The sequence below is a fragment of the Ambystoma mexicanum genome, chromosome 3p (genome assembly GCF_040938575.1).
Source record: "Ambystoma mexicanum isolate Mex_15411 chromosome 3p, UKY_AmexF1_1, whole genome shotgun sequence".
In the NCBI taxonomy this organism is placed as follows: Eukaryota; Metazoa; Chordata; class Amphibia; order Caudata; family Ambystomatidae; genus Ambystoma; species Ambystoma mexicanum.
Genome location: NC_090925.1, coordinates 574,937,458 through 574,950,487, shown reverse-complemented (window position 1 = coordinate 574,950,487; position 13,030 = coordinate 574,937,458). Strand labels below are relative to the sequence as shown.

At 42.8% G+C, this 13,030-nt stretch overlaps 1 protein-coding gene across 2 annotated transcripts in view; it reads right to left on the bottom strand.

The window, feature by feature from the left end:
* Positions 1-13,030, bottom strand: part of SLC13A3 (solute carrier family 13 member 3) — a 679,238-nt gene that overhangs the window by 62,296 nt on the left and 603,912 nt on the right. For both annotated transcript variants that reach the window (XM_069651309.1, XM_069651308.1), the window contains exons 11-12: positions 11,807-11,968; positions 4,089-4,226 (exon numbers count right to left, since the gene is read on the bottom strand). In XM_069651309.1, coding sequence (XP_069507410.1) covers positions 4,089-4,226; positions 11,807-11,968 — 300 coding nt within the window. The remainder of the gene's footprint in view (positions 1-4,088; positions 4,227-11,806; positions 11,969-13,030) is intronic.

Genomic DNA, 13,030 nt, shown 5'->3' with positions numbered 1-13,030 from the left:
TTGCATACTTCGCCTTTTACAATTGGACATATTACATTGTAGGCTAAGTATGACATGTATGCACCATGAAGCACTAAGCGATTGTGGCGTAGTGGTTGAATGCTCAAGACCTTTTTTTTTTTAAATTGAAAACATATTTCGGTAAACACTCTGTATTCTGGACTATGCATTCTTAACAAGCATGCATTTGATCCATGTGAACGCCTTCATGGAAAAGTTAACCCAATCACTACATGATTTTAAGAAGGTCCTTTGAGCTGTACTACCAATGGGTTAATAATAGTTGCGCGTCTTCCACTGCACCTGAGCAAATGCAAACAAGACTTTCTTTGCAGCTCAAGGGAGGGGCTTTCCACAAAGTCTCATTAGTCCCTTAATATATTGCGCTGCTTTTGGACTTTGAAAACGGCGGGGCAAGTTGACCCCACTCCGCTCCAGCCCCTTATTCTGACTTTTCCCAGCTGAAAAAAACAATTTACTTTGTTCCCCCTCCTCTAATTCTACACTATGTACCTTATCCTTCAGCAACTTACAGATGCCCTACTGCCATTCAACCCAAACAAATAGCGGTGCAAAAGAAATCATGAATATAGCCAAGTTACATGTCTTGTATTTATTGTTATATGCCACATGTTCCTTGTTATTTGGAAGATGATCATTCAGATTTCCTTTTTACTTTGCATGTTGGGACTTGTAGTACAGGACACTTGAAGGACAAAACAAAACTTCAAGTCACAAAATGCACCAAAAAAAAACAAGAACTGAGTCGGCATCTTCCGAATTACATGGAGATATGGGCACACACACACACACACACACACCCACACACACACACACACACACACACACACACACACACACACACACACACACACACACAGACAACTCACACTTAATGTGTCACAGTGCTCACATGCACACATGGGTGTACACGTCGCACACACTAACACTCACCTTCGCAAAGTAAATGTACACTGCATGCACAATCCCGCACACACACCTTCAAACCATGTACACACACGCGCTCACATCAAACACACACACTTTGCATGCCATTCACACCCTAACACCACATTTTTTCCCTTAAACTACACATAGATTCAAAAAGAGGACTACACCGTCCCTGGGCAACATTATAAAACAGAAAAAATGAAATCTAAAAAAAGCATACTGTACCTTGGCATGCAGGAGTTTCAGATGCATCACTTAACCATTATCTTACAATGATGTTATTGTTTGGATTTTCACAAGGTTCATACCTATCCTTTTGCCATTGAACATATTAAATGATAAGCTAAGTATGAAATGTATGCCCCTTGAAGCACCAAGCCATTGTGGCCTAGTGGTTAAATGTCGAGCCATGAACTCTGGCAACCAGGGTACAAGCCTGTATTTTCTTTTATATTTAACTAATTTAATTTAAGTAAAGCCGCGTCCCAATATTCCTCGCCCCAAAATAGCAGTGCCAGAATGGCTTTCGCGGCACAAAAAGGGTGTGCTGAAATGCGCGGTGCAGCAGAAATGCTGAGCCAAATCGGCCCGTGCCAAAATGATGGTGCCAAAAAAGGGGTGTACCACTTGGAACATGCTGCTGAACCAAAGTGTGTGGTCCAAGGAAAATCATTTTATCTCACTGCGCATTGCCTAAAAAAATTGTGAGTTCTCACATCCTGCAATCCGAAGGCCATGGTTAGTAGGTTGGAAGCGTTCTAAAATGGAGAGTAGCAAAGCTAAAGGCTGTGCCCACTGACCATGGCTGAAGACCGTGCTAGTGGTCTGGAAGCGTTCTACTATGGAATAACAAAACACTTGAAATTCAAGGAAAAAACTTTAGTTGCAGGGATGTTAAGGTGAGCAATAAATAGTACAAAACCTTTGAAATTCAAGGAAAAAACTTTAGTTGTAGGAACGTTAAGGTGAGAACTGAACACAACAAAACCCCTGAAATTGAGCTAAAGCCATCTTAACTTTGTGCCGCCTGTTGCGCATCCTATGACCACAATGATGACATTACAGATCACATCACTGATGACATCACTAATTGCATGTTGTATGAAAACACTGATGACATTACAAATCACATCACCGATAACATCACTGGTGATAACACCAATTTCATTGTATATAACTGATTACATCAATAATGGAATTAGACACAACATAATTTATAAGTTAGCTATGACAACTTTGATTACCTTAATGACAATTTAGGTCGTGGACTTGGCCATGACAAAGGCTGGGGTCACTGGCCAGCCCCAAAGGCATAGCTAGTGGTTGGTTAGTGTTAAAAGAATACCAATGTGCATGGTTAAAAGCCTAGTAGACCATTACTGTTTAAAAGGTATCCATAGAAAACATTTTCTTTTAAAGAATGTATGGTATAATTGTTCGAATTTGGGCTGCATTCAAATTTTGTACAGTCAAAAATGTAGAACAATTACACTGTATGATCCCATTATAGCGAACAGGAGGAGTGGGGATGCAGGGGTATCCCCTGCTCCCTTGTTGGCAATAATAGGATCAGGGGTTGCAGGGGTGTCCCCTGCTTTTGGGAGGGCAGTCAAAGAATTTCTTTTTTTTAAAAAAGGACCCTACATCGCCTGTTCTCATTCACGTAAGTAAAGGGAACTGGCATTGCAGGGAGACGGGAGAGTTCATCATAAACAATCATGTAACGTACCTCTTCTTTCTATCATTCTGCGCAGCAAACTTCACTTTTAGCTTATAATTTAATAGCCTAAGGCCATGGCTAGTGGCTGGTTGATGTATAAAATAAATTGTGGGCACGGCTGAAGGCCATAGCTAGTGGCTGTTTAGTGTTGTATAATACACAGTGGGCACAGCTGAAAGCCAGTGCTTATTGCATTTTATTATTTTCAAATATACAGTGGGCATGGCCAAAAGATGCGCAAACTGTTCAAGTTCAAAGGCCACGTCATGTGTTAGACTATATAGTGGGCACAGCCAAAGATTGTGGCCACTGACCAGTATTGTGCTCAATTCCATGGCTAGTGCCTGATCAGTGTATATAATATACAGTGGCCACTGTTGAAAGCTGTATCCACTGATAAAGGTCAAACTATATGGTTGGTAGCCTGTTAGTGTTTTAAAATCTTCAGTGCACATGAGTGAAGGTTGTGACCACTGACCATAACTGAAGGGCATGACTAGCACCCATTGATGTGTTAAAATGTTTTCCATGCACACCCACCATGGCCGGAGGCCATGCCTAATGGCATTTACTGTTGTAATGTAATTAGTGATGTCATCAGGGATGTGGTCTGTGATGCTATCATTCTGGTCATAGGCTGTGCAACAGAGGGCGCGAAGTTAAGGTGGCTTTAGCTGAATTTCAGGGGTTTTGTTATGTTAAGTTCTCACCTTAGCATCCCAGTGACTGAATAGGTTAACTGTGCAGGGAACTAGAGTGTGCCCCTCCTTCCTATTCATCATTGCCATGGATTTCTGAAGGGTGGAATCTTCACAATCCAACAGGGTGCTGCACCGGGGCGACATATGCCCTGCTTTGGAATGCCACACTATGGGCTGCCCCCCCGTTCCCCACAGTGGGTTTGGGTGTGAGCTTTTTCCTTGATAACCTGATTACTACAGCTACCAGAGGTCCTTGCAGCAGAATCATCATTGATTGTGAACACCTGCACTTGCTGCGAGCTGCAAACTAAGACTGCCTCCCTGATGATGTGAAGATCAAAGAAACTGGTAGGAGGAGAACCTCAGTGGCTGAGTAGGTTAACTGTGCAATAGTGCAAGGAAATGGATTGTGCCCCTCCCTCCTGTTCATCTATATATATATATATATATATATATATATATATATATACACACATATGCACCCATCAGTATTTAAAGTCTTTCTTTTGCTGTTGCCATTCACTGTTTCCAGCTCCTTCCCCACAACCAGCTTTATGTATTTAGCTATTATATCCTGATTATCATTACTTGAAGTCTGCAAGGTGACCAGCAATTGGACTGTTCCAGCCATCATGCATTTTGTTGAGATTTTTTTGGCAAATCAGATTTTTATTTTCAATAAATACACATTTATTCTAACATATGTTAAACCTTACCATATCCTTGACCATTAAATGACCAGTGGCAAATGCAATGGAATTAGGTGGAGTGGATACAGGAAGCATAAATGCATATGAGCAGCCCACTGTTCCAGGTATCATTAGATAAAGTGGGTTTACTTTGAGCCGAAGGGCCTAAACAGAAAGAAAAAATAAAATCATACATAACATTAAAACGGCTACAGACCTGCAGTAAATTGTACCAGCACAGTGATAATAGCCCACTGTAACCCAAATGCCTTTTCATTTGTGATTTACTATTATGATAACAAAACAAAATATGAACATCTGCTACAACTGGAGACATTCCATTTTATCATAACATACAGAGTCCAAGTGAAATATGACTAATATTATTTAGTGAGAGCACACTCTGAGCGAGGAAAAGCACGCGAAGACGCAGCAGTTCCAAGATGGCAGTTTAACACAAGGAGAAAGATGGTGAGACCAGAGAGGGTGGCAAGGCGGGAAGTGCCCTTGAATACTGAAGAAAAGAACTGTCATTTTTTTTTTATATACATCAGACCCTCTGAAGTAAAATACTTTGATGAGAAGAGAGACTTGGGCACAGAAGGCCCTGTTGCTGAAAATCAAACTGTATTGTCGTGTCGAAGAAGCCAGAGTGTATGCTTTGCTCGAGTGAACCGCCTTGCCCCATGCTGAAAAGGTGGGTAAGGGAGGCCACCGACCCAAACATTCTGACATATAATTTTGTGAACACTTTTTCTTTTTCATGAACATTACCCCACACTATTTGTAAATTAGCAGTAAGGATTAGCAATAGTTAGCATAGGCCCTTTTATTTTGACAAGACTCCAGAAGGATTGCATTATTATTTGATGGTCATAGCTTGATCCCATCTGTAGATTTAGGTTTAGAGAGGTGTTTACCCTTGTGAAAGTTCAATAAACACCCTTGTACTGTGGTCACTTGTATCTGTTTTACTGTTGATACCATGCCTTCCTTACATGTGGTGTCAGGAATGGTATATGATTCAATTGATAAAAATTGAAAATCCACGCTGTTAATTGTTGTAAAACCAGAAGGGGAAAATGTAATCATTGAACTCCATGACACTGACCGTGTATCCATTCTGAAAGAGGTTGTGCTCTCTCAACTTCGTATCCTGACTGGTCAACAAGACCGGTTTTTCAAAACTCAAGTACTATTAGATAACCTCCCAATCTCTCATTTAATATCCAACAGTGGGATCGAATAATATTGGAAGTCTGACCAGCCTTTACGTTTATTAGACCTAGTGTCCTAATCCCCCCCGTTCCTGAACTTTTTTTTTGGGTACTAAATTACCATCAGTTGGGGGGCTATCAGAGCTGGAGACCGATCTACCAAAATCATTTGTTGCAGCAGATTCAGACTTAGGAAGATCAGATGACTTTGAAACTTTATCTGAAGGAGTCGAAACCTGTGTGTTTTCCGATTCAGAAAAAGACACTGAAGGAACCTTTACCCACCGGAATAAATGGCCAACCTAACAGCCATCATAGCCCAGTTACCAGCCCATCAAATGCAGGCTGAAGTTAGGCTTCAAGAAAACTTGACAAAATCGGTTGAGTTACAAGCCAGACCCCTACTATCACAGGGGATACTTCAACCATACCTAGAAGGCGAAGATCTAATGAACTTCAAGCGGTTAGCCGAGCAGTTAGGATGGGAAGAAAACCTAAAAGGATGCTATTTGAGGCCCCTATTGAAAGGTGAACTACAGACTGCCTACCAACTACTCAATCTTGCCCAGAAAGCCACCTTTGTATCCATCAAAGAAGGGTTATTGAAGAGAGTCGGTCAAACTTGTAATTACTATCGGAAAAAATTGAGAACCATTAGATGAAATACTGGAGAAACTCCACTTGAAATGGGTTAACGTGTCAAAAACACTGTATCCCTTTGGGTCAATAACAAATCCCTAGAAACATTTGTAGAAATGATTACATTCTAACAATTCACCAATTTGTTGCCCCAATTTCTACAAAAGGCTGTATTACTATTAAGTTGACCTACCCTAGCCATGGCCACTGAAACGGCACGAAACCACTTGGATGCAGCCAAACATTACCACTCGGTGCATCGTGGTGAGGAACGGAAAGATTACAAACCTACCCACCGACTCCAACCTCAAGGAGTAGACAAATAAGGAGGGTCATATAAAAGCAAGGAATGGATGTCAAAGGAAAAAAAAAAAAAAATCGGAGCCAATAGACCCCAACCTAAAAATAGAGACAAAAGTAAAAGTGAGGAACCTGAAGGAAGCAGACCACCCCCCAACCCCCTTATCTGCTTTTCAAATAGAGAAACTTGGTTTTTGGCCAGACACCATCTGAAAAATGTAAAAGACAAACCTATGGTAATAGGCTGTTTCAAAGGAGAAGAGTGGGAAGAACCCGAAGAAGATCTAGAGACCTTGAGCATATGTTCAAGTCAGTCCTCCACTGGCTTCACATATGAAAAGGCTTGGATGAATGGGAAGCAAGTGAAGGCATTAATTGACTAGATAGCAAGCAAACCCCCATAAGAGCTGACTTAGTCATAACAACGGACCTCGAGAACGCTACCCTAGTTAGCGTTACCTGTGTACACGGGGATTATGAAGTATACCCCAAAATACCTGTGTACATTGACATCAGGGGCAAGTCCTGTATAATATCTTCAGCCATAATTCCTGGACTCCGCAAGGAAGTCATTTTGGCTCGGGATTTCCCTACATTTTTCCACCCTTTTGCAGGAACACCCACCTAAATATATAGAGAGTTTTCACCTCAGGACTGCTGGCACTCTAATTACTATAACAAAAACTCTCCAATGTGGGACTGGGAAAAGACGGAAACTCATAAACCTCTACAAAATATAAATAATCCCTACAACTAGAGTCAAACCCGAGAGACCAGTTTGTTGGTTATTTTCGAGAGACCAATAAAACCACCTCGCCTCTACCTATACTGTCAAAAGAAAAATCAGTGGAATATGCAAGAGTCCCTGGATATATCTCATTCCTGTCCTTTCCCCTATCTTAATAATGAAGAACCTGGACAAAGACCAGTCATATCCACCTTGCATATGGGAAACGTATGTGAGAAACCTAAAGGTGTGCCACCCACAAGTCCCCAGGGACCTGTCATCCCGGTGGCCAGACACAGACATCGCTTTTGGGTCCAGTTCCTGGAGGTGGACCAGTGTGGGAGGATCACCTGGATGAGGGGTGTTCGGGGAGTGGAAGTGGGACACCGGCTGGTGTGACACGGTATTACCTTCCCTGTAACACCTTTTCCCGATCCTACCAGGTAGGATATCTAGGAACTCAACCCCCAACCCCCTTTACAGGCATGTTCACTTTCTCACGGACAATTCACTGTGAGCGACAATGAACTAACACCAGAGCCGTATACCTGACATGTCCCAATACTGTGGTCAGGCAAGGTCAGGCAATTACTGATCATTACACACACCTGATATCCATCACACTTCCCCACACGGATAAAAGGCAGAGCACAAAAGCACACTCTGAGCGAGGAAAAGCACACGAGGAATCAGCAGTTCCAAGATGGCAGTTTAGTACAAGGAGAAAGACGGTGAGACCAGAGAGGATTGCAAGGAGGGAAATGCCCTTGACCTCTTAAGATTGTTACGTTCACAAACACTGGAAAGTAAGAAGCCTAAGACCAGGAACTAATGCTGAACAAACCTACACTGTGCATCAAAGGGACCCGGGGCTCTCCTGTGTCAATAACCAAGGCAGGGAGGAATGACTGCCACTGTGATTCTGTCCTTGGCTCCTACAACAAAGCAGCACCAGTAAAGACAGCACAGCCGGCAAGTCGGAGAGACTGATACCAAACCAGCTTGAGTTTGAAACAAGGTTGCAAGTGGCAGCATTGTATGAAGAAACCCAAAGAGGACAGTGTGTGAAGCGCATGTGTTGAGCGTGGCGAATATAATTGGAAACCAAAGAAATTAATGAACTTTGAAAGGCCAAGCAAAATACCTTATACAGAGTGGTCTGGCGCCACATGGGTGCTCATTCAAAGGTCTCTGTTAGGAATCTAACTGAATGGTGATTGTATTGTAAGATAGAAGTTTGTGGTCCTGCAACGGGTGATGCTAAATCTCGTGCACATTCAAAAGTCTTCGATAAACCAAGGTGAACTACAATTGGTCCGAGTCTGGCGAGGGAGAATAATTGAGAAGGGGAAGGATCTGAGCGTGGCTGAGGGGGATGCGGGTTGAACCATAAGTCACCTGAGAAAATGAATATTCTCTGAACTTTGAAAATCTGGGATCGGAGCCAGTAAGAGTGGGATCTGCAGTGACAATTGTAAAATAACAGGGATCTAAGCCCGGCTGAGAGGGATGCAGGATGAAGCATCCGAGCTGAATACTTGTAAGAAGAAAAGAACTGTATCATTTTTTTTTTTACATACATCAGGCCCTAGGAAGCAAGAGACTTTGATGAGAAGAGAGACTTGGGCACAAAAGGCTCTGTTACTTTAAATCGAAATGTATTCTCATGTCAAAGAAGCCACAGAGTGTGCTATGCACGAGTGTACCGGCTTGCCTAGGATTAAAACGTGGGGACGGGAGGCCAACGGCCTGAACATTCCGACATATGATTTTTAGAACACTTCTTTCTTTTTTATGAACACTACCCCACACTATTTGGAAATCAGTGATAAGGATTGGCAATAGTTTTGTTTTAGTATAGGACCTTTTGTTTTACTGAACTAGTACTGCATTATTAATTTTTGATGGTCATAGCTTGCTCCCATCTGTAGATTTGGGTTTAGATAGGCATTTATCACACCCTTGTGAAAGTTCAATAAACACCATTGAACTGTGGTCAATTGTGTCTGTTTTACTGTTGATTCCATGCCTTCCTTACAGTGACAAAAGTTAGGTAGTTAAGACGCAGCCTTTCAGTTCCTGATAATGTTTGGAGCAAGGTGGCCTTGGATATTATGGGACCATTTGATGTTTTAGGTGGGGGGACAAATATATTGTGGTTCTGAATGACTATACCTCAAGGTGGATAGAATTTGCTCCTATGAGGATGGTAACCACAGAAAAGGTGGTAGAGATTTTGAAGGGAATTTACGACAGAGAAGGGATGTCAGACAGTTTGGTGACCGATAATGGTGTCCAATTTGCTTCAAGGGAGTTGGATTTTTGAAAGAAAGGGGTGTGATGCATTACAGGACAGCCTTGGCGGAGCGTGAATGGGTTGGTGGAACCTGCCAACAAGTTTATGAAGGAAGCAGTCCAGTTGTCTTTGGCGAATGGGCTTGATTGGAGGTTCAGATTGGTGGAAGCAGTGAAAGCACAGAGATACTCCCAGTGGTTTAATGGGTTGTTCTCGATTTCAGTTTATGAGAGGTAGACGTCCAGGTGGAAGGGTATGGCCTGTTTGCTAGGTGGGGATACCCAATCTAAGTTGGATTTGAGAGAAGTGGTGATGATAGTGAGGGAGAAGCAGAAGGTTATCACTGACAGGATCAACAAGGAATGGTGCGAGAGAATTTTTACCTGTGGGTGATCTGGTAAGAGTGAGGAGTCCCCATTTTGCAAGCAAGGGTTTAAAGGTGTTTCTACCCCCGAGAAAGGTGATTGGGGCTGGTCACAGCAATGTCAAGTTTTCAGATTTTACGGTTTGGAGCAAGCAGAGAATTGTGCTGCAGGATATGTCTGGTGCGTGGTGGACCGAAGATTTCTTCCCTGATCATGGTGGTGATGGTGTTCCAAGTTTTGAGTTGTTGGATACCCCAGTGGGTGTGGAATGTGAGCAGGGTACTGTACCTGTTTTTGGGGGGGCAAGTGTGGGGGTTGGGGAGATTGGAATGACTACATGTTCGGATGGTGTAGTTGGGGGGGGGAGTCAGGTGCCCCCATTAGTGTCACAGTATGTTTGTCAAATAGAGTGAGGCACGCACCCAAGAGATTGGATGATTTCCTCTGGGGATGAACATTTCCTCGGATTTTATTTTATCATTGCTGTGGGTGTTTTGGAAGTTTCCGGTTATTGCTCTTTGAGTTATTTCAAATGTGTTCTTTCCTTCCTCCCTTGTTTTCCTTTTTACTTCCCTGTTTTGCTTTCCTGTTTTCATTCTGTACTGTTAGTTCCCTGTTGTGTTTCCTTTTCCTTGTTCTTTGATTTCCATAAATTCAGTGGGGTGAAGGAGAAAGTAAGGGGGTTGTGTGGTGATAATGATTGGGCGTGTGCCTGCGCATTTCCATGTGTGGTATCTTCTCATTAGAATGGGTCTGTGTAGACCATTTTATTTTACAAATAAACTGTGGGGTGCCTAGTTGAGACTTACCTGTTCTAAGTAGTCTTTGTTCACCCATCGTGTTCACCAAACATATGCGTGCTGTGTGTTCGCTGCCTGCATCTGAAATCAGAAAAGCTTTAACATGGCTTTCATGCCCTGCCAGGGCATGACATGGCCTTTAATGGCCTGCTAGCCCAAGCTAATGCTGGCCCGAGCAAAGCGAGGTCCTCAGCTTGTGCTGTGGGCTGTTAAATGACATATCCACTGTCCTGGCAGGGCATGAAAGCCATTCACAGCCCGGCGATCGCCCAGGGTGCGAACGGCTTTCACACATTTTCATGTGTGATCCACGCTGCTAGTGTAGCGATCTCCCAATGATAAATGAAAAAAATAAAAATTAAATACCCACCACCCTATGGAAAAGGGACTTGGTCCCTTTTACATATCCGCCAGATGGGAGGAGTTTTGGGAGCGGGCACAATACTCCGGTCCTGCAGGTACGTGGAGGTGGTTGGAAGGCAACAGGGAGTAGCTCCCTTTTTGCCTCCCCAATGAAAAACAGGAACAAGAAAAAAACACAAAGGCTGGCACCTGCAGGGCATTTGGGGGAAAGCTGCTATCAAAGCATCATGGGCACCCCCTACACTCAGGAGTTATGGTGCAGCATGGCATACGTGGGATGCCTGGTGTGAGCAGCAATGTATTCATCCCATTTCTGCCCCTATAGTTCAGGTTCAAAGCGTTCCACCCCCCCTGACTGAGGAGAGCATGGCATTCAAGTCTATCGGAGTGTATAGATAAGCAATATCGTAAGGTCATGAACAGGTAGACCGTCATTGATGTCACGAGAATATCACAAGCCTAGTACAACCGTTACTGTTGTTTTTTTACTATGTACTCCCCTTTTTGTCTTGTGGCGCATGGAAACACTTGTGTATAGGCGCCATACAAATTTCCAATAAAATAAAATAAAAAAATGTAATACATGATAGTTGCTTGGGCAACTTAAAATGGTAGCATAAGTATCATGGTACCCGGATACTTAACTTTCATTTGTTCATACGGTTTTCTCTATAAATGTATAAGAAGAATAAGGCATTTTAGTCAAGTCACATGTGCCATAGCACCACACAGTAGTCATCACCAGATGTTCACCTCAAATTCAGAGAAACATGAGGAAAGTGCTGCCTGTATGCAAAGTAGCCCTAATGCAAGCAGTTTGGTCTTTTTTACAAGGCTGTGCTTTTTTATAAATGGTTTCTTCAACTCAAGACAGTTTCAAACGTATTGGGGATCATCAATGCAGTATAGTTAGGGAGCCTTCTGGTTGGCGAATTGGGGCATGTGTAGCAAACACCAGCAAAGTTATGATGGGTTTAAAAAGGATTTCTGTCAAATCAGACATTTGGAAATAGTCACACGTCCCACAGTATATCTTACCAATTCCGCTAGAACAGGCAAGAAGACAATAATGGTGGCTGTATTACTGGCGAATTCTGTAAACGAGGCAATCAGTATTGTAACAAGAAGCACTGCCGCAGGGGCTGGAAGGTTATCCAGGGGCTGCAAACGACTGCCGATCCACGTTGATAATCCCGACTCCTGAAGGTAAATTAAATAAGGCTGTAACCATTTCCAGTTTTACACTCTACATACAGTGTACAATTTGAGCTTTTATTAAAATGAAAAGTTTATACTTAAATAAACATGATTCGAAATACAGCCATATTGTATGTGGACATATGGTTCTGTATCCTGTGATATGAATTCTCTCAATACCTGCACGTTTGTTTTGACTAGTAGACCTAATCATTCTCAAACCGAACTTAAAATGATTTTCAAATGGTAAACTTCAATGTAATCATCATAACATTTATATCAATCACTTATAAAAAAGGCAAGTTATGTCAATCCATTTTTTTTAGCAGATATGTATGCAAGTAGTGCAAAACCGTTTACACAAAGACACTTCTGCCACATTCTACCTTCTGCCTACACTTATTTCAAGCTAATTGCTCAGCCTCAGGGCATGTAAACATGTGACGTTAGTAAAGTGGGGGAAATCACATTCAGTGTATAACATGCTCATACAGAATCCCGAACAATCGTATTGTGAATTCTTAAATGCCTAAAATGAACAAACAAACACATAATCAAGAGATCAATTAAATTGTTAAGCCGAAAATTCATCTGATCATGGGCCTCATTAGGACCCTGGCGGAGAGGGTATTACGCCAGCGTAGTGCATGGCGTACCTCTCCGCCATACTACGAGTTCCCGTAGCGCCATGGAGGTTTTCTCCGCCTGGTTTTACCAGCCGGAGAAAACCATGGCGCTACGGGACCTCGTTGTTAATTACGCCACCGTATTTTACGGTGGCGTAATTAACTCCTTCCCCACTCCCATTATACCCTATGGGGCAAAAATGGGAATGGGGAAGGGCAGAATGGGGATTGGGGATTTACCGCTCCGCCGAGGTCGGAATGGGGCGGTAAATCCGCCAACCCCCATGGCGCTATCGGCGGCTTTCCGCCATGCTTCGCGGTGCATTTAGCACCGCGAAGTCCGCCTGGGTCGTAATGAGGCCCCATGTATTTACTACTGATGGTTCCATTGTATTGTATAACATTTAGCATTTTTCCATAATATACCTCATTAGAGTAG